Here is a 27,371-nt window from a genome sequence, read left to right as displayed (position 1 = left end):
TATTCCATGCAAATGGAAATCAAAAGAAAGCTGGAGTAGCAATACTCATATCAGATAAAATAGACTTTAAAATAAAGAATGTTACAAGAGACAAGGAAGGACACTACATAATGATCCAGGGATCAATCCAAGGAGAAGATATAACAATTATAAATATATATGCACCCAACATAGGAGCACCTCAATACATAAGGCAACTGCTAACAGCTATAAAAGAGGAAATTGACAGTAACACAATAATAGTAGGGGACTTTAACACCTCACTTACACCAATGGACAGATCATCCAGACAGAAAATTAATAAGGAAACACAAGCTTTAAATGACACAATAGACTAAATAGATTTAACTGATAATTATAGGCCAGTCCATCCAAAAACCGATTACACTTTCCTCTCAAGTGCACACGGCACATTCCAGGATAGATCACATCTTGGGTCACAAATCAAGCCTCAGTAAATTTAAGAAAACAGAAATCATATCAAGCATCTTTTTTGACCACAATGCTATGAGATTAGAAATTAATTACTCGGAAAAAAACATAAAAAACACAAACACATGAAGGCTAAACACTACATTACTAAATAACCAAGAGATCACTGAAGAAATCAAAGAGGAAATCAAAAAATACCTAGAGACAAATGACAACGAAAATATGATGATCCAAAATCTATGGGATGCAGCAAAAGCAGTTCTAAGAGGGACCTTCATAGCAATACAACCCTACCTCAAGAAACAAGAAAAATCTCAAATAAACAATCTAACCTTACGCCTAAAGGAACGAGAGAAAGACGAAAAAACAAAACCCAAAGTTAGTAGAAGGAAAGAAATCATAAAGATCAGAGCAGAAATAAATGAAATAGAAACAAAGAAAACAATAGCAAAGGTCAATAAAACTAAAAGCTGGTTCTTTGAGAACATAAACAAAATTGATAAAACTTTAACCAGACTCATCAAGAAAAAGAGGGAGAGGACTCAAATCAAGAAAAGTAGGAATGAAAAAGGAGAAGTTACAATGGACACCACAGAAATACAAAGCATCCTAAGAGACTACTACAAGCAACTCTATGCCAATCAAATGGACAACCTGGAAGAAATGGACAAATTCTTAGAAAGGTAAAACCTACCAAGGCTGAACCAGGAAGAAACAGAAAATATGAAAAGACCAATCACAAGTAATGGAATTGAAACTGTGATTAAAAATCTTCCAACAAACAAAATCCAGGACCAGATGGCTTCACAGGTGAATTCTATCAAACATTTAGAGAAGAGCTAACACCCATCTTTCTCAAACTCTTCCAAAAAATTGCAGAGGCAGGAACACCCCCAAACTTATTCTACAAAACCACCATCACCCTGATACCAAAACCAGACAGAGATGCTACAAAAAATGAAAATTACAGACCAATATCACTGATGAATATGGACGCAAAAATCCTCAACAAAATACTAGCAAACAGAATCCAACAATACATTAAAAGGATCATACACCATGATCAAGTGGGATTTATCCCAGGGATGCAAGGATTCTTCAATATACGCAAATCAATCAATGTGATACACCATATTAACAAATTGAAGAAGAAAAACCATATGATCATCTCAACAGATGCAGAAAAAGCTTTTGACAAAATTCAACACCGATTTATGATAAAAACTCTCCAGACAGTGGGCATAGAGGGAACATACCTCAACATAATAAAGGCCACATACGACAAACCCACAGCAAACATCATTCTCAATGGTGAAAAACTGAAAGCATTTCCTCTAAGATCAGGAATGAGACAAGGATGTCCACTCTCACCACTATTATTCAACACAGTTTTGGAAGTCCTAGCCACAGCAATCAGAGAAGAAAAAGAAATAAAAGGAATATAAATTGGAAAAGAAGAAGTAAAACTGCCACTGTTTGCAGATGACATGATGCTATACATAGAGAATCCTAAAGATGCCACCAGAAAACAACTAGAGCTAATCAATGAATTTGGTAAAGTTGCAGGATACAAAATTAATGCACAGAAATCTCTTGCATTCCTATACACTAACAATGAAAGATTAGAAAGAGAAATTAAAGAAACAATCCCATTCACCACTGTAACAAAAAGAATAAAATAACCTAGGAATAAACCTACCTAAGGAGACCAAAGACCTGTATGCAGAAAACTATAAGACACTGATGAAAGAAATCAAAGATGACACAAACAGATGAAGAGATACACCATGTTCTTGGATTGGAAGAATCAATATTGTGAAAATGACTATACTACCCAAAGCAATCTACAGATTCAATGCAATCCCTATCAAATAACCAATGGCATTTTTTACAGAACTAGAGCAAAAAATCTTAAAATTTGTATGGAGACAACAAAAGACCCCAAATAGCAAAAGCAATCTTGAGGGAAAAAAAAGAGCTTGAGGAATCAGACTCCCTGATTTCAGGCTATACTACAAAGCTACAGTAATCAAGACAGTATGATACTGGCACAAAAATAGAAACATAGATCAATGAAACAGGGTAGAAAGCCCAGAGGTAAACCCACGCACATATGGTCAACTAATCTATGACAAAGGAAGCAAGGAGTTACAATGGAGAAAAGACAGTCTCTTCAATAGGCGGTGCTGGGAAAACTGGACAGCTACATGTAAAAGAATGAAATTAGAATACTCCTTAACACCATACACAAAAATAAACTCAAAATGGATTAAAGACCTAAATGTAAGACGAGACACTATAAAATTCTTTGAGGAAAACATAGGAAGAACACTCTTTGACATAAATCACAGCAAGATCTTTTTTGACCCACCTCCTAGAGTAATGGAAATAAAAACAAACAAACAAATGGGACTTAATGAAACTTAAAAGCTTTTGCACAGCAAAGGAAACCATAATCAAGACGAAAAGACAACCCTCAGAATGGGAGAAAATATTTGCAAACGAATCAATGGACAAAGGATTAATCTCCAAAATATGTAAACAGCTCATGCAGCTCAATATTAGAAAACAAACAACCCAATCCAAAAATGGGCGGAAGACCTAAATAGACATCTTTCCAAAGAAGACATACAGGTGGCCAAGAGGCACATGAAAAGCTGCTCAACATCACTAATTATTAGAGAAATGCAAATCAAAACTACAATGAGGTATCAACTCACACCGGTTAGAATGGGCATCATCAGAAAATCTACAAACAACAAATGCTGGAGAGGGTGTGGAGAAAAGGGAACCCTCTTGCAGTGTTTGTGGGAATGTAAATTGATACAGCCACTATGGAGAACAGTACGGAGGTTCCTTACAAAACTAAAAATAGAATTACCATATGACCCAGCAATCCCACTACTGGGTATATACCCAGAGAAAACCATAATTCAAAAAGACACATGCACCCCAATATTCATTGCAGCACTATTTACAATAGTCAGGTCATAGAAGCAACCTAAATGCTCATCAACAGACGAATGGATAAAGAAGATGTGGTACATATATACAATGGAGTATTACTCAGCCATATAAAAGGAACAAAATTGAGTCATTTGTAGATACGTGGATGGACCTAGAAACTGTCATACAGAGTGAAGTAAGTCAGAAAGAGAAAAACAAATATCGTATATTAACGCATATGTGTGGAATCTAGAAAAATGGTACAGATGAACCAGTTTGCAAGGCAGAAATAGAGACACAGATGTAGAGAACAAACGTATGGACACCAAGAGGGGGAAGTGGAGGTGGTGATGGTCATGGTGGTGGGATGAATTGTGAGACTGGGATTGATATATATACACTAATATGTATGAAGTAGATAACTAATAAGATCCTGCTATATAAAAAATAAACAAATGTTTAAAAATGCAACACCATTACATTAGCACCAAAAATTGAAATACTTAGGTATAAATCTAACAAAATAGATACAAAACCTATATGAGGAAAACCACAAAACTCTGATGAATGAAGTCAAAGAAGAACCAAATAAATGAAGAGATATTCTATGTTCATGGATAGGAAGACTCAGTACTACCAAGATCTCAGTTCTTCCCAACTTATCTGCATGTTGGAGGAGGTCATTGAGAGGACATGACCACTGGTTGACCTGAGAAATGGACCCAGGCAATCAGAGGCTCCTTACCCTCTCCGTGGGATGTTCATTCTGCCCACTGTTCTCATACAAGGAGCCACTTCAAGGACACAGCCTTGAGAAAGTAATGTGCTATTGAGACCATCTGGACTATAAACATGACTGAACCCCATTAAGGTCTCTAGATAAATGCTTAAGATTCTGGTGGGTGGGTACAGAGATCTACTTGTCATGCAGCTGCCCAAGACATGCCTTGTATGTAAGTTCCCTTGTTTATTAAAACTGCCACCTTCCAATCTGGAGTGGTCTGCCTTTCTTCAGTCCCTCCTTGCCCTCTATGTATGGGGGCTCATTTAGAATTTCACTCAGGGAACTCCTGAGGTTGTGAACCAACAATGCAATCTCAATCAAAATCCCAGCAAGTTATTTTATGGATATCAACAAACTGATTCTGAAGTTGACATGGAGAGGCAAAAGACCCAGAAAAGCCAACACAATATTGAAGAGGAAGAACAAAGTTGGAAGACTTGACACTACCCAACTTCAAGACTTACTATGAAGCTATAGTAATCAAGACAGTATGGTACTGGGGGAGTGGCCAAGATGGCAGAGTCAGGAGACCCTGAGCTCACCTCCTCCCATGGCACACCAAAATTACAACTATTTACGCAGAAACTATTGATAAGAAAAACTGGAATACTAGCAGAAAAGATCTTCTACAACTAAATATATAATGAAAGAACCACAACGAGATGAGTAGGAAGGGTGGAGATGTGGCATAGTCAAGATCCACACTCCCAGGTGGATGACCCACAAACAGGAGGATAATTACAACTGTAGAGGTTCAGCCCAAGGAGCCAGTGGTCTGAGCGCCATATCAGGCTCCCCAGCCTAAGGGCTTCTGCACTGGGAAGATGAGCCCCCAGAACGTTGGCTTTGAAGGCTAGTGAGGCTTACTTTTGGGAAAGCCAGAGGGCTGTGGAAAGAGACTCCACTCTTAAAGGGCACATACAAAATCGCACACACTTCAGGAGGACCCAGGCCACAAACAATAATTTGAAAGAAGCCTGGGTCAGATTGACCTACTGATCTTGGAGAGCCTCCCAGAGGCAGAAGGCAACTGGAGCTTATCCTGGGGACAAGACACAGGTAGCAGTCATTTGGGGGAGCTTGTTCTACTACATGGACACTGGTGCTGGCAAACGCCATTTCTGAACCCTACTTCTAGCTTATTAGTGCCAGGACCCAACTCTACCCACTAGCCTTTCAGCACCAGTACTGGAATGCCTCAGGCCAAGTAACTAGCTGAGAGGAGACACAGTCCCATCCACCAGCAGGCTTGCTGCCTTAAGGTCCCCTAAGCCACAGTCACCCTGGGACCCAACCCTGTTCACCAGAGGGCCCGGGACCCGGCCATGCACACCAGTGGGCAGCACTAGCCCCAGAACCAGCCTCACCCACTGGAGGATAGGCAACAGTCCCAGGATACCCTGGGCCCCGGCCCCAGCCACCAGTGGGCAGAAACACAAACTCTGGGACCCCCAGCTCTGCCCACCAGTGAACAGGCACTAGCCATGGAATCCCCTGGGCCTCTGCCCCACCCACCAGCAGGCCGACACCAGCTCTGCAACCCCTAGGCCTTGCAGCCAGAGACCCCAGGACCTAGCCTTGCCACCAGCTGACTGATACCAGCTCCAAGACACTCTGGACCCCTCAGCCAGCTGCCCCAGGATCTAGCTCCTCTCACCAGTGGGCCAACACAAGCTTTGGGACACCCCAGACCCTGCAGCCAGCTATGTCTGGAACTGGCCCCACCCACCTGCAGGCCAACACTATATCTGGAAGACCCCAGCACCATACCCACTCCAGAACCCAGCTCCAACCACCAGTGAGCTAGCACTAGCCCTAGGACCACCGGGCCACAGTCAGCAGCCTCATGACCCAGCCCTGCCCACCAGTGGCCAGCATCCTCTACACAAGGCAGTGCCTGGCAACTAACTGGAGTGTGGGCCAGCCACACCTACCAGACTCCCATAGTAGTCAGCATGCCACAAGACAAGGACCCACACAGCCCACACAGCAGGCACCCACCCCTACAGCATACAGCTCTGGTGACCAGGGGGGATTGTGCTGTTGGGGTGCAGAAGAACTAAGTGACGGGAAATAGGCAATTTACTTTATACAGAGTTCAAAGTAGTGACTGTCAAAAAATGTTCAAAGAACTTGGGAGAAGACTGGGTGAACAGAGTGAGAAGTTATAAGTTTCTAACAAAGAGTTTAAAAATATAAAGAAAAACCAAGCAGAGCTGAAGAATACAATAACTGAAATGGAAAAATACACTCAAAGGAATCAACAGTAGATTAAATGATACAGTGGAATGGATCTGTGAGCTGGCAGACAAAGTAGTGGAAATCACTTAAGCTGAACAGAAGAAAGAATAAAAAGAAATGAGGACAGCTCAAGAGACCTCTGAGACATCAAGCATACCAACATTTGAATTATAGGGGTCCCAGAAGGAGAAGAGAGAAAGTGGCAGGGAACATATTTGAAGATATAATAGCTGAAAACTTCCCTAACCTTGAGAAGGAAACAGACATCCAGGTCCAGGAAGCACAGAGAGTCCCACAGAGAATCAACCCAAAGAGGACCACACCAAGACATAAAAATTAAAGATAGAGAATGTTAAAAGAAGCATGGGAAAAGTAGCAAATTATGTACAAGGGAACTCCCATAAGGCTATCAGCTGACCTTTCAGCAGAAACTCTGTAGGCCAGGAGAGAGTGGCATGATATATTTAAAGTGATGAAAGGGATAAATCTACAACCAAGAATACTCGACCTGGTAAAGCTTGCATTCAGATTTTATGGAGAGACCAAAAGTTTTATGGACAAGCAAAAGCTAAAAGAGTTCCGCACCACTAAACCAGCTTTACAAGAAATGTTAAAGGGACAACTCTAAGTGAGAAAGAAAAGGCTACAGCTAGAAACATGAAAATTGTGAAAGGAAAAAATCTCACTGGTAAAGACAAATATATAGTAAAGGTAGTAAATCAGCCATAGTAAGAAGATTAAAAGTCAAAAGTCAAAATCATCTATATCTGCAATAAGTAGTTAAGGGATACACAAAAGATATAAAACAAAATATGTAAAATATGATGTCAAAAACAGTAAACATGTGGGGGGAGGGTAAAAATGCAGGTTTGTTAAAATGAGTTTGAACTTAAGAGATCAGTAACTTCAAGTAATCATACATACACACACGCGTGCACACACACATGCATAGAATGCTATGTACAGTGTGGGGAATATAGTCAATAACTATGTAGTATCTTTGTATGGTGACACACATTAACTAGACTTATCACGGTGATCATTCTGAAATGTATAGAAATATCAAATCACTATGTTGTGTAATAGGAACTAACATAGTATTGCAGGTCAATTATACTTCAAAAACAAACAAACTCACAGAAAAAGAGATCAAATTTCTGGTTACCAGAGGCGGGGGGTGGGGTGGGGGGGGGAATTGGATGAAGGTGATCAAAAGACACAAACTTCCACTTATAAGATAAATAAAACTTAATAAAATTAGAAGGAAAAAAAAGACAATATGGTATTTGCAAAAGAGTAGACAAAATATATCAATGGAACAGAATACAGAGCCCAGAAATAAACCCCTATAAATATAATCAACTGATCTTTGACAAAGGAGCAAAGGCAATACAATGGAGCAAAGATAGTCTCCTTCAACAAATAGTGCTGGAACAACTGGACATCTACATGTAAAAAGTGAATCTAGACAGAGACCTTATACCTTTCACAAAAATTAACTCAAAATGAATCAGAGACCTAAATGTAAAACTATAAAATTCCTGGAAAACATAGGAGAAAACCTAGATGAACTTGCTTTTGGTGATGCCTTTTTAGTTATAACATCAAACACAGGATCCATGAAAGAAACAACTGATAAGCTGGACTTCATTAAAATAAAAAACTTCTGCTCTGTGAAAGACAATGTCAAAGCCAATTGTCAATGCAGACAATACAATATTATTCAGCACTAAAGAAATGAGCTATCAAGCCACGAAAAGGCATGGAGGAACCATAAATACATATTACTAAGTGAGAGAAGGCCATCTGAAAAGGCTACATACTATATGACTCCAACCATATGACATTCTGGAAGAGGCAAAACTACAGAGTCAGTAATTATATACACTACTGTGCGTAAAATAGATAGCTAGTGGGAACCTGCTATAAAGCACAGGAAGCTCTGCTCAGTGCTCTGTGATGACCTAGATAGGTGGAATGCGGGGGTGGGAGGGAGGTCCAAGAGGCAGGGGATATATGTATACATATAACTGATTCACTTCAGTGTAGAGCAGAAACTAATACAACGTTGTAAAGCAATTACACTCCAATTAAAAAAAGGAAAAAAAACATCAGTTGTTGCAGGGAGGGGCAGTATGTGAACAGGCAGAGCAGAGGATTTTTAGGGCAGTGAAAATACTCTGTATGATACGATAATGATGGATATATGTCATTAAACATTTGTTCAATCCCATAGAATGTACAACACCAAGAGTGAACCCTAAGGTAAACTATAAACTTTGAGTGATTATGACCTGTCAATATAGGTTCATCTTTGGATAAAATGTACCATTCTGGTGAATGATGTTGATAATGGGGGAGGCAATGCATGTGTGGGGGCAGCAGAATATAGGAAATCTGTACCTTGCTCTCAATTTTGCTGTAAACCTAAAACTGCTCTAAAAAAATAGTCTTAAAGTCTTATGATACATGTATCATAAAGAGTTCAAAAGAAATAATCTAAAACACAATAGTAATATCTCTAGATTACAAGACTGTGGGTAAATATTTTTCTACTTTTTCTATTTTCTAATCTAAATATGTATCAATAATTTTAAAAATATAATAACCACCCTCTAAGAGGGGGCCTACCAAACCTCTCATATTCCCTATTATGTCAATTTCAGACTCCTACATAGTCTCTTTGTATGCTGCAAAAATTGTCTTTTGCAGGTGCATGTCAACTTGCAATCTAAATCTAATACCCAGACTCCAGGTAAAACTTCTTACCATGTTAGTAGTGCCACCCTCTATGGTGCTTTGTGTGTTATATACATTGTCCACGGGTTAACTAATAATTAGAAAAGTCACAGTGCAACCAGGTAATGATGACCAGTCTGTGGACTCTGTAGTTAGTTATCACCTCTGTTCTAAGACTTAAAATAGCCTTCTACTTTCCACTCCTAATTGGGAATTATGCCCTGCTTCCTGATCAACCTTAATATCTGTAAAAATATGGACACTGAGGTGGTTAGACCTGGTTACATCATCATCTTGTGGCTAATTTAATATTATCACAAGCAACATCATACTGAGTAAAAATTGCAAAATTCTTAGGAGTAACTGCCTGTGGCAATTGTCATTACTCTCCATAGATTGAAATGAATATGTAATGTGAGCTTCCATACCAGAGGCAGTAGTGTCTAGTACGGTATTCCTGACCAGGAAAGAAAGTCCTCTCATAGTAATGAAAAAAAGATAAAGAATGAATGTCCTCTTTGGTTGGGAGGTGAAATAGGTACGTGATTCCCAGGAACAGAAAGAGCAGCAGGACTTCCTCAACAAAGAGACCTATGGCAACCGTGCGTCTCAGTTCCTCTAACTGATTTGAGGAACAGGTTATATACACTTCTCTTAACAAAAATTCATTTCTGGGCCTTTAAGTTCAATTTGGTCCTCCTGTTCTGCCACACATTCCATGTTTCCAGCACCCATGACTATGACCTCTCCCTTTCTTGGGCTCCATTAAGAAGCTGAACACCCATCTATACCTTGGCAATGATACAATCCAGAATTCTCACCTCACATCCAAACTCTTTGCTTTGTCTCTATATCCCCAGCCTCTGTATTAAAGTAAAATCAGGTATCTCTCCCTGATTGTGAAGAACAAGGTAACTTTTAGAGTGAAATGAGTTCACACCTCCTACCATCACAACCTCTTATTAGCCAATCCAGCATTATGAGCCACCCATCCCAAAACAAAACATATTTTTGGAATTTAGTGGTGTTATGATTAATTGAGCCTGCCTGTGGTCTCAAAAACAGCTAGATCCAGGGTCCAATGTCCATCTTCAGTCCCATTGCCTATCCCCTCATTCCAAGAATTTTTTAGTATTTTTCCGCCATGCTTACTAATTCAGATGGATATGTATGCCAGCGTTGTAAGGTGGGCACTATATTTCCCTTGATCTTTTAATAATCCAATACATTTTAAAATTACATTAATCAACAGTGGGTGATATTGTAGACAGGAAATCCAGGAGCTATTAACGCTTTCATACAAGTTATTGCTGTCTTTGGCCAATATGGTGATACCATGTGCCACCTTATAATTAGAATAGATACCACTGCAGCCAAGGCAGCTTGTTCACACTGGCTAGGTGTAACCCCTTGCCAGTCCTTATACTGTTTCAGAATACTGATTCATACTAAAGACACAATGGAGGACACTTGCTGGCCTAAAGAGAAGCCAGTCAGCTGTCAGTGGCAACATGCAGTCTCAGCTACCTTGCCCTCATTGGACATGAATCTAGGGTGCTATTTTGACTGTCCTTGTGAATATGTCCACTTTAGAATTTCATAGAGGGGGGATGATCTGTCCTTCTGAGGGGCATTTAGATGCTTCTTCAAATATTAACATATTGGATATTTGGTCTATTTCTGACTGCAGATCCTGGCTCCAAAATGGAAATTTATTAATGGACAATCTTGGGCTTTCCATGGTCCAAATCATTGACCCAAACCCACTACAACTGATCCATGAGTCTGCTGAAATCAACACCTGGGGCATGGGGTTACACCTGAGTTGGTACCATCCAGGATGCACATAATTTTGCCCATTAAGTGAACCTTCCAGGTCCCCAGTGAGTAAGCATTTTTCTGGACTGATGATGCAAGGTATCTGTCTTTTCATGTTTTCAGCCACTGATGGCACTGGGCAGATCCACTAATGGAAAACAATACAAAGGGTTGCTTTTTTTGATAAAAAATCTCCAAATGGACCTTAGGTAATAGGCCCAAATTTTTAAAGGGGTCTCAATACTTGGCAAATGATCAATATTGTGATATAATGCATAATAGTAAATGAATAAATTTGGGCAGGCCCTGAGTTTTTTGAGTTTGACTTCCCAGCCCACTACCATGGATTACTTCTATATCTAGAGCAGTGGTTTTCCACACTGGCTGCTTATTGGAATCATCTAGGAAGCTTAAAAACAGAAGCAAACAGCAACAAGGAAACTACACCTGAGACCCGCCCTAAATAAATTAAATTGTAATTTCTAGGGATGAGACTCAGCTGTTGGTGGTTTTATTATGTTTGCTTTAACTCTCCAAGTGATTCTAATATGCAGCCAGGGTTGAAAATCAAGAATCCAGAGCAATGGTTTTCAAACTTTAGAATACATCAACATCACATGTAGGTGATTAAAGTAGATTGCTGGGCCCCCATCTAGATTTTCTGATTTGGTCTGGGGTGAAGCTCAAGAATTTGCATTTCTAACACCTAGTTAGGTGCTAATGCTAGCATTAGCAGGTGATGCTAATGCTGCTGGTTAAAGGACCACACTTTGAAAACCACTGATCGAGAGTGTGCTTTTCAAACTTTGATATTAAAACCCACAACTTTAATATTTTAAACCCAAAACATTACCTGAGAACGTTGTTAAAATTCAGAGTCTAATCCAGTAGGCCTGGGGTAGGGTTTGAGACCTGCATTTCTAACGAGCTACCAAGTGATGCTGAAGTTGCTGGTATAAGGACCACATCTTTGAACAGCAGGGATCTAGAGCTGCCAGCCATGTGCCATTTTTTAAATAACCAAGCAAACTAGAAGCTGCTGGAGCAAATCTTCAAGGAGGCCAGTTTTGCATACTAATAATGACATGACTCATTTTGATGACTTCTTTCTTTGTTCCTTGATCACCTGAACATACACAGTCTCCTGGACAGTCTTGTGATTACAATGTAATTATTGCAAAACAGCCAACATCTCCACTAATGTGAAGCTCTACTCACCTTACTTGATACAGCTGATCACTTCCTTCTCCCTGAAAAACTCTTTTTACTTGACTTCCATGACCCCACACTCTCTTGGTCTTCCTCCTGCCTCTCTAGCCACTTTTTTTTTTTTTTTTAAATGGAATCATGATATGTGGTCTTTTGTGACTGGCTTTTTTTTTTCCTTTCTTTTTTAAAATTTTTATTTATTTACTTATTTGTTTATTTATGGCTGTGTTGGGTCTTCGTTTCTGTGTGTGGGCTTTCTCTAGTTGCGGCAAGTGGGGGCCACTCTTCATCACGGTGCGCGGGCCTCTCACTATCGCGGCCTCTCTTGTTGCGGGGCACAGGCTCCAGACGAGCAGGCTCAGCAATTGTGGCTCACGGGCCCAGTTGCTCTGCGGCATGTGGGATCTTCCCACACCAGGGCTCGAACCCGTGTCCCCTGCATTGGCAGGCAGACTCTCAACCACCGCGCCACCAGGGAAACCCTCTAGCCACTTTTTTGTCAGTTCTTTTTCATCTCCCCTATATTTAAATGTTGGAGGGCCGTGGGAATCCATTTTTCAGATTCTTTATCTATACTCACTCCTTCAGTAGTCTCTTCCAGGCTCATGGCTTTAAATACTATCTAGATGCTGATAACACTCAAAGCCCAGGATGCTTCCCTGGATTATGTATGTTCAACTGCCTAATGTACAACCCCACTTGGTTGTCTATTGGCATCTAAAACAAAACACTTCTAAAACAGCTCATGATCTTCCCTTTCTCCCAAAACAGAAAATTTGCTTCTGCCACAGTCTTTGCTAATTCAGTAATTGGCAACTCTATTCTTTCAGGTGTTCTGGCCAAAAACTGTGATCACCATTGACCTTTCTTTTCTGTCACAATTTATACCTGGTCCATCAGTAAATCATGTTGCCTCTATCTTCAAAATATATCTAATCCTTTCTCACTGCTTCCATTGTAACCACTCTGGTCCAAGCCACCAATATGTCTTAGAACAGTCCCCTAAGTGGTCTCTCTGCTTCCATCCTATCCCTCTCCCTCAGTCTGTCATCAAAATAGGAGCCAGAGTGACCTTGTTAAACCATTAACTCAAATTATGTCACTAATTTGATTAAATTGCTCCAATGGCTTCTAATCTCCCTCAGATGGGAAGGCTAAAATCCTCTCAAAAGCCTGTAAGGTCGTACACAATCTGCCCCCACCACCATTACTTCATCAGACCTCATTTCTTTACTACTTTCATGTGAATGCACTGCACTCCAGCCACTCTTTCATATTGTTCCTCAAGCACATGAGGCATTCCATTTCAGGGCTTTTGAACTTGACAGTCCCTTTGACTGAAATGTCCTTCCCTCAGATAGCCACATAGCACATTCCCTCACCTCCAAGTCTCTACTCAAGTGTTAAATTTATACTTTACAGTGAGGCGTTCCTGGCTACCCTATCCAAACACCTATCTAAACTCTTCCCAGTAGTCTCTATCTCACATTCCTGTTTTTTTCTTAGCCCTTACATACTATATAGATATAGATAGATATACACACTATATATACAAAAATAATAGATAACATGTATATGTACACACTATATACATATTTATATATGTATATAAATATGAAATTTACCTTGTTTATTATCTCCCCCCAGTAGATATAGGTTCCATGAGGGTTGGGAATTTCACCTGCTTGGTTCACCACTGTAACTCTAGTGCTAAAAATAGTCCCTGGTAAATACTAATAGGTGCTCAATAAATATTTGTTGAAAGAATAAGTAAAGCACGAAATACCTATTTTTACACTAAGATGTGTCCCAGACACCAATTAAGAAAGTGTCTTAAGGGACTTCCCTGGCAGTCCAGTGATTAAGTCTTCGCTTTCCAATGCAGGGGATGCAGGTTCAACGCCTGGTCAGGGAGCTAAGATCCCACATGCCTCGGGGCCAAAAAACCAAAACAGAAAACAGAAGCGATATTGCAACAAATTCAACAAAGATTTTAAAAATGGTCCGCATTAAAAAAAAATCTTAAAAAGAAAAGTTTCATAAGAAGGTGGGTGTAACCAATTGTGGCAATTGATGATGATAAATCAAATAAGATTAGAACAGAGAATTGACCACTGGATATAGCACTGTGGAGGTCACTGGTGACCTTGACAAGAGTTGCTAGGGTGAAACAGAATAGAGCTAAGACTGAATGGGAGAAAAAGAACTGAAGATAGTGAGTACAAACAACTTTTTCAGATATTTTTTCTTAACATAAGACGATTGCATATGATGTTACCTCTTCTCAAAATGCTATGTCTTCACTCATTTCTTCTGATGACTACTTCTCTGTTTTCCTTACAGATCCAGACAGCTTAGGTATTCTATTCACTAGGTAACATCACTGCAACTGTTATGTGCCCATGTACATACCGCTATCCCTAGTACACATAGTATTCTAAGTGATTCTTTACTTGACTGATAGTGTCTTAAACTCCTAATACCTTAAAGCTGAGATCCTTGCACAAAGATGTTCAATAAATATTTCTTTGATGAGTGAAAAGACCTTGAAAGAACAGTAAGTTAATAGTTTCTAAGAAACTATTCTTATTTCTTAATAGTTTCTAAGAAACTATTCTTATTTCTTAACAGCTTCAAAGAATTTATTTACCATGTTTTCCTTAATTTATATCCAAATATATTTTATTAGTTATCTATATATTAGACAGTATAAAATAATAAAGGAAAATAGTTATTATAACACAAACCTAAAATTTATATTTTCCCCAAATAAATAATAAAGATACATTTAATGTACATTTATGACAATTTGAACTATTATTCTGGATAATTCCAACCTTTGCCTGAAAACATGTTAATTTTATCTCTTAAACTATGCAGTATTTGAAAAACAACCATAAATATTTTGATATCCAAGTACATAAAGTGAAATCTTACAGAACAGAATTATTAAATAGTCTGTGAAAGTTCAGGTCACCAATTCTAGTTACTTAAACACAGGGACATTTTACTAAATCTGTATGTTATCTAATACTTTCTGAAGTACTGCTTCTAGATATTACACAATGCTTAAGAAAATTCTGGTATCAGGTTTGAGGGGAGGGTTTCTACCCATTTCTCAAACTGCTTATTTAAGAATTCTATGCATGCATGTTTTGGGATACAGATTGGCAACGTGTTTTCTAAACAGAATCATCTGGGGCACTGTTTGAAAAACACATTTCTGGGATCCAGCTCTAGAGGATTCTAGCTTAGCGCATTTGATGAAAAGGCTAGAAGCTGGCAAAAAGCTCCTTAAATGATTCCGTTGATCAGTCAAGTTTGGGAAATATTGACCATATATCTGGAAACATTAAGTAGACAACAAGTAGGTTTGCAGCAATTCCTGCCAGACCTTAAAAAGTTGCTACCCTCAACCCATAAACACAAAAAATACTGATCCACCATGGAGACATCTTACATTCTGAAACGCTTTTTCAAGACAATTTTGACTTTGTGTTGAATAAATGAAATTTCCATACTATAAATACAGAGCTGTTAAAAACCACTTTTACTAGATTATGATGAAGCTCAATCGGTTTTCTTTCTTAAAAACACCACCTACCACAATTGAAGAGCTACTACGCCTTTCATTTTGTCTAAAGGAAAAAAAAGTAGTAACAAAATGCACCAAGCTAACTACATTCCATCAATGGTCTTCACTGGTGATATATGACTTGAAAACTATCAATAACATTCACTACTTCAAGCACAAACTTGTCAAAAATGTGTTGATGGGTAGTATCTAGAAAAATTAATTTTAAAAGCTATTGTATTCTTTGGGAAGACAGCTGGCAAAAGTTTCAAAATATAGACCAAGCTACAGATGTTCATCGTATATTAAAACTACTAGTAGTCTATTTTATAACTTAGTCTTAAGCCTGTAATAAACACTTAATAACTAGAGAATTCTGTCAGTATAACTTGGGACACAGGAAAAAAAACCATTAAGAAAGAAAAAGTGACTCTAAAATTCCTGTGTTATTTCTGACAGTGAAACTAATTTCTACATAGGTCAGTAATACGGAAATAAATATAACTAAAGGACAAATTACTATATATATACATACCTAATAAAAAGAAATAAGACAACTACATGCAACACAGACAAAATGATAAAGTCATGTGGCACCACCATTGGCAATACCAGATGTAGTAAGATGACAGAACTGGTAAGCAACTGATCATTATTTAGTCTACAATCAATATGGCACCCACACTTTCAAAACCTAAAGACAACGACTTGCTCATTCTGGTATAGTCTTAGCTTCAGACTAAGTTATATTCAATTAATATGTTTTACCTAAGTTTCAAGCAAATATGAAAACAAAACAGATGATAAAAACTATACTTTTTACTAATAAGGCTAACATTACAGCAACAGTTTTCCACCATGCCATCACATTTATGAATATTACATTTTCTGCTGTGACAGAATTGAAAAATTACTGGAGTAGTAACTATATTTGTATTTCAAACATTGAACTGAAACAAATTTGAAAGCTTTGAACATTTTCCTGATCTATTTCACAAACAAGAATGATCTCTACCATTATTTGAAACAAAATTTTCAAAACACTTTGAGCGATTTCTAAGTTATAGTCTATGTACTGTACTAAATTTGTGCCACAATTTCAGGATGCTATATATTCAGATTTTACTACCCCATTGAAATTTTCAAGAAAACTTTTTATTGTTATAAATTATTTTAAGGGTGAATCCTTTGCATAAAATCATAAGCAAGTATCCAATTATGGCAAAAATTAGAGTAATCTCACTTTGGAAACACTTTGAGATACTACATATATGGTTGTGCAACTATGTGTATATACCAAAGGAAGGCAAAAGCATCACCTCCTTACAGTTTACTGAAACACAATTATAAAAATTCAAGCAGTGTGACATAATATAGCTTCGAATTACTGCTGGAAGAATAAACAAAACATCATTTACCCCATCAAATAAATCATATCTAGTTTCAGAAGATCTTCATACCATACTGCTCTCAACTATCCAGTAGTAAAAACAATAGAAGTGTACCTCAAAATCCTTCACACCTACCTACCCCACCTACTGAATCGAACCTAAGAGACTAAATATCTGGAGGAGGGCTTCACTCACGGCTGCTTCAACTATATAAGGCTACTATCCCCTGAACTGTCGGAGAACTAACACATGGAAAAGAAGAGAGAAACTGGAAAGGATCAGGGAAAAAGACAAAGAACTGGGGTAAATTCTACTCTTGGGGTGAATAACAACAAACAAATGAACCCAAAGCACTGTCTCATTTCCTACTCCACAATCTCAGTTTCTGGTCTCCTTATCTTTACTCCATCTTGCCCTACCTATTGTTTGTCCTAGGCCTCCTTTTCCCTCTTACAGAGCATAAATGTACAGACATGCAAAATAGAAGATCTTCTTTATTTACAGAATTTAAATGCCAGAGTTTTTGCCTACAAGACATCAAACCATGATACTGGATTTGAAATGCACAATTTAAATCCTGTGGAAAATAGACATGGGGATAAAACTGAGTAACCAAGTCCAATCATGGAATCTCTTTTAAAAAACCCAGAAGAAGCAAGCGCGAGCGCGTGCCCACACACACACACACAGTCTCAAAATGTTTTAAAACACATTCTCCATCATCAACGACAAATATGCTGTGCTTGAGACAATAATCAATGGCCTAGAATAATTTCTGCAGCTTTTAATTTTATTTGCCACAAAAGTTCTGCTGAGACACTGATTGAAAATTACATCTCAAATACACCCCTCACTAAAGAAATGTAAACAAGCACTGAGACCAACTTTAAGATGCCGCCCACAAAAAAATTAAAATGAAGACAAAACTGTGATTTAAGTTAAAAATACAAAAGTAAATTTATTTAGCATTGCTTTATTGAAAAGGAAACAGAACTGGAAATCAGAATTATTTTTAGCACCTTCTTCGAATCAAACCTATCCTCAAACTGCCTATAGGTGTGCACATTTTAAAGTCCAATGAATTGCCTGAAGGTTGCCAGGGTTTCTTTTCTATCTGCTGATAACAGCAGGCAGTGAAACCTCAACTAATCATTATGGCCAAGAGATGAGAGCCCTCCAGGATGCCATCCTGGGCGCGCTCCCCAGGACCAGCCTAGAGCTTAGGGGACTTTTATCAGTCCTCTACTAGGTAAAGGACTTCCCTCGGGCGCTTTAAGAATTCGTTGAATAAGAAATCAACGAAGGGATTTAAAGGAGTAAAATGCTACCAAAATAACCTTTTGTACATTTCACAAATTTGATGGAAGAAGAAGGGTACACAGCCAGAAAACCGAGCGCCCAGTGGATCCGTGGACTTGGTGTCACCGCACCGACCGAGAGGGAGAGACTCTAGAACGCGAAGATGGGGAAAAGCTTTTCTCCGGTGTTAACAGGGCGGATTCGGGACCAGATGGCTGCGGGTTTCTCTCCCGGGCGATGCGCCCTGAAGGAGCGGGTCACGGGCACCCAGAAGGACCGGCAAGTGCAAACTCGGCGCGCGGGTCTCAAGGGGACGGCGGCCGCCCCCGCCCCTCCGTACCTGATGATGTCGTCGCTGTGGCCCCGGTAGAACTTCTGCCGGTGTTCCCGCGGGCTGTACACCACGCCGACGCCCGCCACGAAGTACACGATCTCCTTGGCCGCCGTGTAGTAGAGGTTGTTGCGGCACTGGTGGCCCCGGTAGCCGTACACCCACTCGAGCCGCAGGTGGCAGCTCGGGGCGCTCCGGGCCGCCATGTCGGGGCGCCCACCCCGCCGTTCCGCTCGGGCCCGCGGCGGCGGCGGCGGCGGCGCGAGACGGGAGGCGGCGGCGTCCGGGCGAAACAAGCCCTCCCGCGGGCGGCCGGGACTCGCCGCCTGCCGCGTCCTCTAAGCCGCGCCTGGCAGGTGCATGTCGCTTCTCCTGGCCGCCGCCGGCGCCGCCTCAGCCCACGGGCGGGAGGAAAACCCTCGCCTCGCGGAACATGCTGAGGGCCGCGGGCGCCGCCGGCCGTCAAGAGGGTGCCGCGCGCCCTCTCTTCGCCCACCTCGGTCGCCTTGTCTCCTCAGCCCGCAGCGCCCAAGCCTTGAGCCGAGCCGAGCCGAGCCGAGCGAGGGCCCGCCTCCCGCCTCCACGCCTCCGCTACCGCCCGGGCACCCAGCTCCTCGCCCGGGTCACCTGCGGCGTTCACGTCCCGCCGCGGCCTCGTCCCACAGCCCGGCGGACCCGCTCCGCGCGCCCCCGAGCGCAGGGAAACGGCGAGCGCGCGGCCTCGCGCGGCTCCGCCCCCTCGCCGCCGTCGCAGCCAACGCCCGCGCTCGCCCCGCCCAGCGGGGGAGCACGGAGGCGTCGGCAGCTCCTTGGGTACTGTCTCCGGGTAGCGGTTCCCGTGCTCTCGCTCTCACCTAACGTCTAGTCCCGCTATCCTCGGCCAGGACGAGCGACCCCAGCCGCCGTGACCGCGTCCCGCTCAGGCCCCGGGGGGACTCTGGGCCACCCTCGTCGCCTGCTGCTGGGAGGTCTCGCCCGGGAAGCGCCTGTCTCACAAGGCCCCGGTACCCGGCCAGGGCTACGCTTATGCGTGAAAGAATCAACACTAGGATGTTAACCTCATTTTTTTTTCTTCCTGATACCTTGTGTGCGTGTGTTTTCTAGCTGCTTCATAGTGCTCACTATACCAGACATTGAGTGGGAATAAAACCTGACTTCCTAAGCGCACATTTTCTTATTTGTATACGTGACCTCAAAGCTTAACATAGAATTTAAATCGTAAAATGACACGCCAGATCCAATTTCTTAAGAAATAGCAGTGGTACCTGAATTTTTTAAATTACTGTTTTGAACACCAATGAACTCGATACTTCTTGCATTGTAGTGTTGTTGAAAATGTCTTGAGTCATAATTCTGGAGAACGAGCCTGTAAACACAAGTACTGGGAGCGACGACTTCCTCTGTCACTTCCCCTCCCACTCAGTTTTCTAAGTGCCCCCTCTCTCACAGGATTTACCGATACCTGTAAAATAATTTGAAATCCATATTTTAAAAGGTTTTAAATGCAGAATGAGAGCCATAAGGTTTACAACGAGAAATAATAACTTATAAAATACAAATATGAATCTTCCGTGTCTAAAAAAAATCCGTTTTGATTTCCCTGGGAAATACCAAAACTTAGAAATCTGAGAAAAGCTAGAATAAACCAGCATCCTTTTAAGAAATGTGACTGCACAGAGGTGATGATTCCCAGATGGTACCCATACCTTGCAATGGATGTTACCCAATCTCTGCTTCCTCAAAGATGCAAATTACCAATCTGAGACAAGAGGATACCTTTTCAGTTTTAGTTATGACTTCTAGTCTACATGCAGGAAAGAAGGGCCATTTCAGAGGAAGGAATTTGCATAAATGTCATGAAAAGTAAACTCTGAAGGAGTGAGTAGATTTGGTGAGCTCCACCAGGAAGGCTGAAAGTAGAAATCCAATCTGGTGTAGTTCAGAATAATCATCTAACAGGGTAGTGAGGAACTATGATGCAGGAAAAACTGACTGTAAGAGCTTTATACAATTTCCAAGCTTTCAGACATTTTAAAAAGTTTATTATTTTTGCTATTCCCAGAGTGATTAGCTATAAAACTGTCAATAGAAATAATCAATAAACCAATCTATGATAGAAATAGAAAACAGTTTTATTTGAGCTGAACTGAGGGCTATAGCCTGGGATACACAGATTCAAGAAGCACCTGAATTGTGTTCCTCTGGACTACAAAAAGGGGGTGGCTTGTAAAGGCAAAAACCATAAAATTACATAAGTTGTTTGTCAAGAATTAGGATTGGAGCTGGCAAGAAGTAAGGGTGCTTGTTAAGCAAGAATTTGTTGGGGTCCGAAATGATTGCAGAGTTACAAGGGGAGACCTTGGGACCCTAAGACTGTGGCTGGCAGCTGCTAGCAGATAATTGTTTTGAGAGCGGCTGGTGGTGTCCTTGAGGCTGATACTGTTCAGAAAATTCAAGTTCTAAGAAGTTCTAAGTGATGCACAACATATCTGAAACCACATCCACAATGGCCACCCAGCTCCATTTTGGATGCCTGAACCACAGTTTTTCCATTTTGATTTTTAAATGCATTCTTTTCTTTAATGGTTGAAGCAGATGTACAATGCATGTTTAATAGGCCACAAAACAGACTGTTCTAGTTAGCATAAGGTTTAAGTTAAATCATGTATGAGCCAGAATGACTTCCACATACCTCAGTATGTGAAAATTTCTTCCATCAAAACTCTTGTAATGAGGGCAGCCAAAAATTCGAAGGGGGTGGAGAGCAAGACTCAGGGAAATGTGCCACACTCAACCGCTTGTCTTTGGCTTCGGGTAACAAGAATCTTAGCAGAAAGAGAAGAGGAATGCAGATTAGGCTTCTGGCACCTGCTGGGAAGAAAGAAAGAACTCAGGCTTGAGAAGTGTCTCTGAAGCCATAGAAAGGCCTGTGTGGGGTTCCCTGGACAAAGGCACATACAATTTCTCTTTGTCACATGTATTTGTTTTTTAATAAGAATATGTTTTCTAACTCACTACTGAGTTCCTTGAAAACCCCTAGTGAGAAAAAGAAAACGTTGTTGCTTATTTAAATTTAAGCAGTGAACTTAGAAAAGATGAAATATTTTGTTGCTGTACAATTGTGGTACATTAATTGCTGGTTACATGTAAATTTTATGAGATGTAGGATAGTGAGGAATAAGAAATACTTTTCTCTATGTTTCAGGCTTTTTCAGTACACTGTCTTATGGATCCCATGATATATATTTAAGTAGTACTCATTAATAACAGATTGAAATAATTTATTTTTCCATTATCATATTTTCCATTGCAATTTTTAATGACCCAAGGGTGGAGTGTGAAGGAAAAACATTCTTAATTAAACCATCCTCAACTGACAACTCAAGACCAAAAGAGACAGCTGAGGCACAAGGGTGGCTAAAAAGTAAAACATTCATGAATATTAGAGAGAAAAAAAAACCCTGATTAGTTCTTACCCCTACAACTTTATATATAATCTGTTATTACTAATGTCACATCAGAAAGCTTAATCAAGCTTTTATTGCTAGATGTGATTTCACCATCTGTACCTTTTGAAAGTAATGCAAATAAGGATGCAGGAGAAAGACCCCCCAAAGTCTACATATCAACAGGTGGGCATTTTTTAGTCATTTTATTTTATTTTCTTGCCACACGACGTGGCTTGTGGGATCTTAGTTCCCCCACCAGGGATCGAACCCCTGGCCCCAGAAATGGAAGCATGGCGTCCAAACCACTGGACTGCTAGGGAATTCCCTTAGGCATTTTAAATATAAGCTACAATACCCATCGGTAATCTATATCTTGAAACTTGAGTTCCTAGTATGGAGTTTTATATTCTGAACATTTGAAATATTAAAATTCAAGCAAATAAATATTTTGCTGGCTACTAGTTTTAGCTACCCTCAGGTCTTTACAAAAGAAATGAAAAGCAAAGTATATAAAGCATAAAAGCCAAAATTCATGCTATTAATTCTAGCTAGCTAATTCAGCCAACTTATGAATTATAATGATTTTTTAATATGCCGTCCATAAAAATGTTTCTGTAACCATACCTTTAATTAACCTGTTTTATATACAGAGCATAACATAGTGCCTGGCCCTACAGTAGATGTTCCATACATATTTGTCAACCATTAAATATAAAAGAGAATGCATGTGTAGTCATAATAGGTTTCCTCTTAGTTTTATTTTGAATAGTTGAAACTTTTGAAAACTTGAACATTTTTCTGATCTTCAATACTGTATTAGTCAGGACTTTTTTAGTTGTATGTTACAGAAACCCACTCAAAATGGCTTAAGATAAAAATGGAATTTTAATGCCAAAAACGACAGCAACTAGAACTGGTATCTATGCCCTTGGATCCTAGGGCTCAAGAGATAACATCAGAACCAGGTCATCAGAATTAACTCAGTTCTGTTCTCCTTTGGGTTGACTCCATTGCCAGACCAACAAAATAGCTGCTAACAGCTCCAGTTCTACCATCTTATTCTCTCAGCAATCCCTGTGGAAAGAGTATTTCAGCAGTTCCCCTGGAAACTCCTTGAATTCAACCCCATGGACTCTGGCTGACTTGAGATACATGCCCATCCTTGGATCCTTAGAGTAGCGCCAGGTGCGCTAAAACCACAGGAAGCGGGGGTGGGAGAGGGGTGATTCTCCCAAGGAAAACTGAAGTGGTATTACCAGAATGAGAAGGAATGGATGCCAGCAGTGGCTATCCAGGGCTGACTTACAATCTTTAGTGTTCTCCAGTCTCCATTTACATAACTAAATACACATGCTATCTAAATTAAAACAAAAACAGGAGTTTGCTAAAAAAAAATACAGCTCTAAGACAAGACTGCTTCTAACCAGCTTGTCACCCCAATGCCCTCCTCTTAAAAAAGTTCTAAAGTTAGTCCCATATTTGGGGGAGGCAAAAATTACAGATGTTCCCCACCAATAAACATATTTCCAGATGCCTATTTGATTCCACTTAAAGCCATTAAAAATAGGTGTATAATTCAAGTTAAAAAAAAAGTCTCAAACCAAATTATCCTCTTCTACACATCTACACATCTTGCCATCTTCTCTTTCTGTATTAGCAACCTCAGTATTCCCCCAGTTAGGCAGGTTGGAAAGCAAGGCAGTTTTCTTTGGTTTCTCACCTCCATAATCAGCAAGCCCTTTTGACTCTATTTTACAAATATCCCTAAACTGCATCCCCATCTCTATATCTACACCCTCCCAATCTCCATTTGCCATTCAACTTCTAATATCTTTTCCCAAGATTCTGCAACCCGAGTTATCTATAAAGATCATGTATCTGATCATGCCACTCCCCTGTTTCAAGAAACTTTTCTAGAAGCAGTGAAGGCATCTTGAGCCTTGAAATATTCTTATCCTTTGACTCAGTAATTTCTCATCTAGTTATCTGTCATAATGTAATAATTAAAAATGCAGACCAAGATTCATGTATCAAAACATTTACCATGGCATAATTTGCAACAATAAATATCAGGAAACCTGGGACTTCCTGGTGGCTCAGTGGTTAAGAATCCGCCTGCCAATGCAGGGGACACGTGTTTGAGCCCTGGTCCGGGAAGATCCCACATGCGCCATAACTACCCAGCCTGCGCTCTAGAGCCCGCAAGCCACAACTACTGAGCCCACGAGCCACAACTACTGAAGCCCACGTGTCTAGAGCCCATGCTCCGCAACAAGTGAAGCCACCGCAGTGAGAAGCTCGCGCACCGCAATGAAGAGTAGCCCCCACTCGCCACAACTAGAGAAAGCCCGAGCACAGCAACGAAGACCCAAAGCAGACAAAAATAAATAAATTAATTTAAAAAAAAAATCAGGAAACCTAACTGTCCAACCATAGGGAAAACTCTAAGTAAATTGATTCAGCCCATATGAAAAATACTATAAAACCATTGAAAATTAGGTTTTCAAATACATTTTGGCAACATTGGAAATTTCCCGTAATGTAATATAAAAATTTTTTTAAATCCAGTTACAAAAATGTATTAATATATACAGAATGAGCCCAGTTATAGAATATATTAATAGCTAAAACAAAAGATACCAAATATTAACAGTTTTATAATATGATGTGTACTTTTTACACTTTTATTGGTGTGTTTTCTAAGCTCTTTAAAACATACATGTAATGAGATGAGAGAATTTTATTTCTGAGATGGGAAGAGAATTATATTTGTTTGGGAAAAAATACTCGAATGCGTGCTTGGCACAGAAAATGAGATCCCAAAGGATTTGAATGTAGGCAGAACTGTTCCTCGTGAGGAATGAGAAATGATTTGTTGCTCCAGGAAGATAAGGAAGGAATGAAGTCGGAGAAATGGCAAAGCTGCAAGTTTTGCCATGCAACCCTCTCCAAAGCCTCTCAAAGTTTCTAAACACTGAAATGTTAGTCGTTGTTTTTTTTATTGGAAACTAGAGAAACAGGGCTTCTCATCTAGATTGATGTAGTAGGAAGCAACACCCCATGAAGAGAATTATAAAGTTGCTGGGGAGGCAGTAGGGGAAGCGCAGGATTTTAACAGGTGGTAAACTTGGGGGTCAAGCCATGTTAAACCCTCCAAGTGGCAGGGAAGTCCCAGCTGACATGTCAGTTACACACACCAGTTGCTTCTATAATTAAGAAGAAGTAACAGAAGTAATCTTTAACAAACATTGGGTAGCTTCCAACAGACTACGGAATAAAGGACCATCTCCTCATTGGGACACATGAAGCCTCCAACCTCTTTGCCACAATCATCTCCAGTCAGTTCCTCCCTGCCTTGAACAAGCCCTACTATCCAGCCATGCTAGATTCTGGTCTTCCCTAAAATTAACCAGACATTTCCAAAGCTCCATGCACCCATGTGTCATTCATGATGTGTATAATCTCAGCTCTCCACTGTCAGCCTGGCAAATTCCTACTGAAGATTTGAGGTCCAGCTCAAATGTACCATCTTCTTATGGGTTGAACTGTGTCCTCCCAAAATTATATGTTGAAGTCCTAATTCCCAGTACCTTAGAATGTGACCCTATTTGGAAATAGAGTCATTGCAGATGTAATTAGTAAGATGAGGTCATACTGGAATAGGGTGGGCCCCTAATCCAAAATGACTGGTGTCTTTATAAAAAGGGGAAATTTAGAGAAAGACAAATATTACATGATATCACTTATATGCGGAATCTAATAAAAAATGATACAAATGAACTTATTTACAAAACAGAAACCAACTCCCAGATCTCAAAATCAAACTTATGGTTACCAAAGGGGATTCACTTTGCTGTGCACCTGAAACTAACAGAACATTGTAAGTCAACTCTACTCCAATAAAAATTTTTAAAAAAGGATTAGTGGAGGAATTTGGACATAGGCACCCACACAGGGAAAATGTCATGTAAAGATGAAGGCAGAGATCTACATGCCAAGAAATGCCACAACCACCAGAAGCTAGGAGAAAGGTACAGAACAGATATGTCCCTCAGAGCCCTCAGAAGGAACCAATGCGACCAACACTTTGATCTCAAACTTCTTACCTCCAGAACTGTGAGACAGTAAGATTCTATTGTTTGTGCCACTCAGTTTGTGGTAGTTTGTTACAGCAAACCAAACAAACTAATACACACCTCTTCTCTGTGGTTTGCTGTGACATCCCCGTCCACTCTCCAGAATTAATCAGCTTTCATTGAAGTCCCTAGTGCATTATATAAAATCATACATATTTTTTAAACATCTTTATTGGAGTATAATTGCTTTACAATGTTGTGTTAGCTTCAACTGTATAACAAAGTGAATCAACTATATGTATACATATATGCCCATATCGCCTCCCTCTTGCATCTCCCTACCACCCTCCCTATCCCACCCATCTAGGTAGTCACAAAGCACTGAGCTGATCTCCCCATGTGATGCACCTGCTTCCCAAGCTATCTATTTTACAGTTAGTAGTGTATATATGTCAATGCTACTCTCTCACTTCGTCCCAGCTTACCCTTTCCCCTCCCCATGTCCTCAAGTCCATTCTCTATGACTGTGTCTTTATTCCTGTCCTGTCCCTAGGTTCATCAGAACCTTTTTTTTTTTTTTACATTCCATATATATGTGTTAGCATACAGTATTTGTTTTTCTCTTTGTGACTTACTACACTCTGTATGACAGACACTATGTCCATCCACCTCACTACAAATAACTCAATTTTGTTTCTTTTAGTGGCTGAGTAATATTCCATTGTATATATGTGCCACATCTTCTTTATCCATTCATCTGTTGATGGACACTTGGGTTGCTTCCATGTCCTGGCTACTGTAAATAGTGCCTCAGTGAACATTGTGGTACATGTCTCTTTTTGAATTATGATTTTCTCAGGGTATATGCCCAGAAGTGGGATTGCTGGGTCATATGGTAGTTCTATTTTTAGTTTTTTCTGGAACCTCCATACTGTTCTCCATAGTGGCTGTATCAATCTACATTCCTACCAACAGTGCAGGAGGGTTCCCTTTTCTCCACACCCTCTCCAGCATTTATTGTTTGTAGATTTTTTGATGATGGCCGTTCTGACTGGTGTGAGATGATATCTCATTGTAGTTTT

General features: G+C 40.1%; 1 protein-coding gene across 4 annotated transcripts in view; it reads right to left on the bottom strand.

The window, feature by feature from the left end:
• EML5 (EMAP like 5) overlaps window positions 1-18,970 on the bottom strand; it is a 165,106-nt gene extending 146,136 nt beyond the window's left edge. For all 4 annotated transcript variants that reach the window (XM_068556608.1, XM_068556538.1, XM_068556462.1 and 1 more), the window contains exon 1: window positions 18,774-18,970. In XM_068556608.1, the coding sequence (XP_068412709.1) occupies window positions 18,774-18,970 (197 nt within the window). The remainder of the gene's footprint in view (window positions 1-18,773) is intronic.
• Window positions 18,971-27,371: the final 8,401 nt, after the last annotated feature.

The sequence above is a fragment of the Eschrichtius robustus genome, chromosome 1, assembly GCF_028021215.1.
Source record: "Eschrichtius robustus isolate mEscRob2 chromosome 1, mEscRob2.pri, whole genome shotgun sequence".
In the NCBI taxonomy this organism is placed as follows: Eukaryota; Metazoa; Chordata; class Mammalia; order Artiodactyla; family Eschrichtiidae; genus Eschrichtius; species Eschrichtius robustus.
Note: the sequence above shows the minus strand (reverse complement) of the source record. Positions and strands in the feature narration are given on the sequence as shown.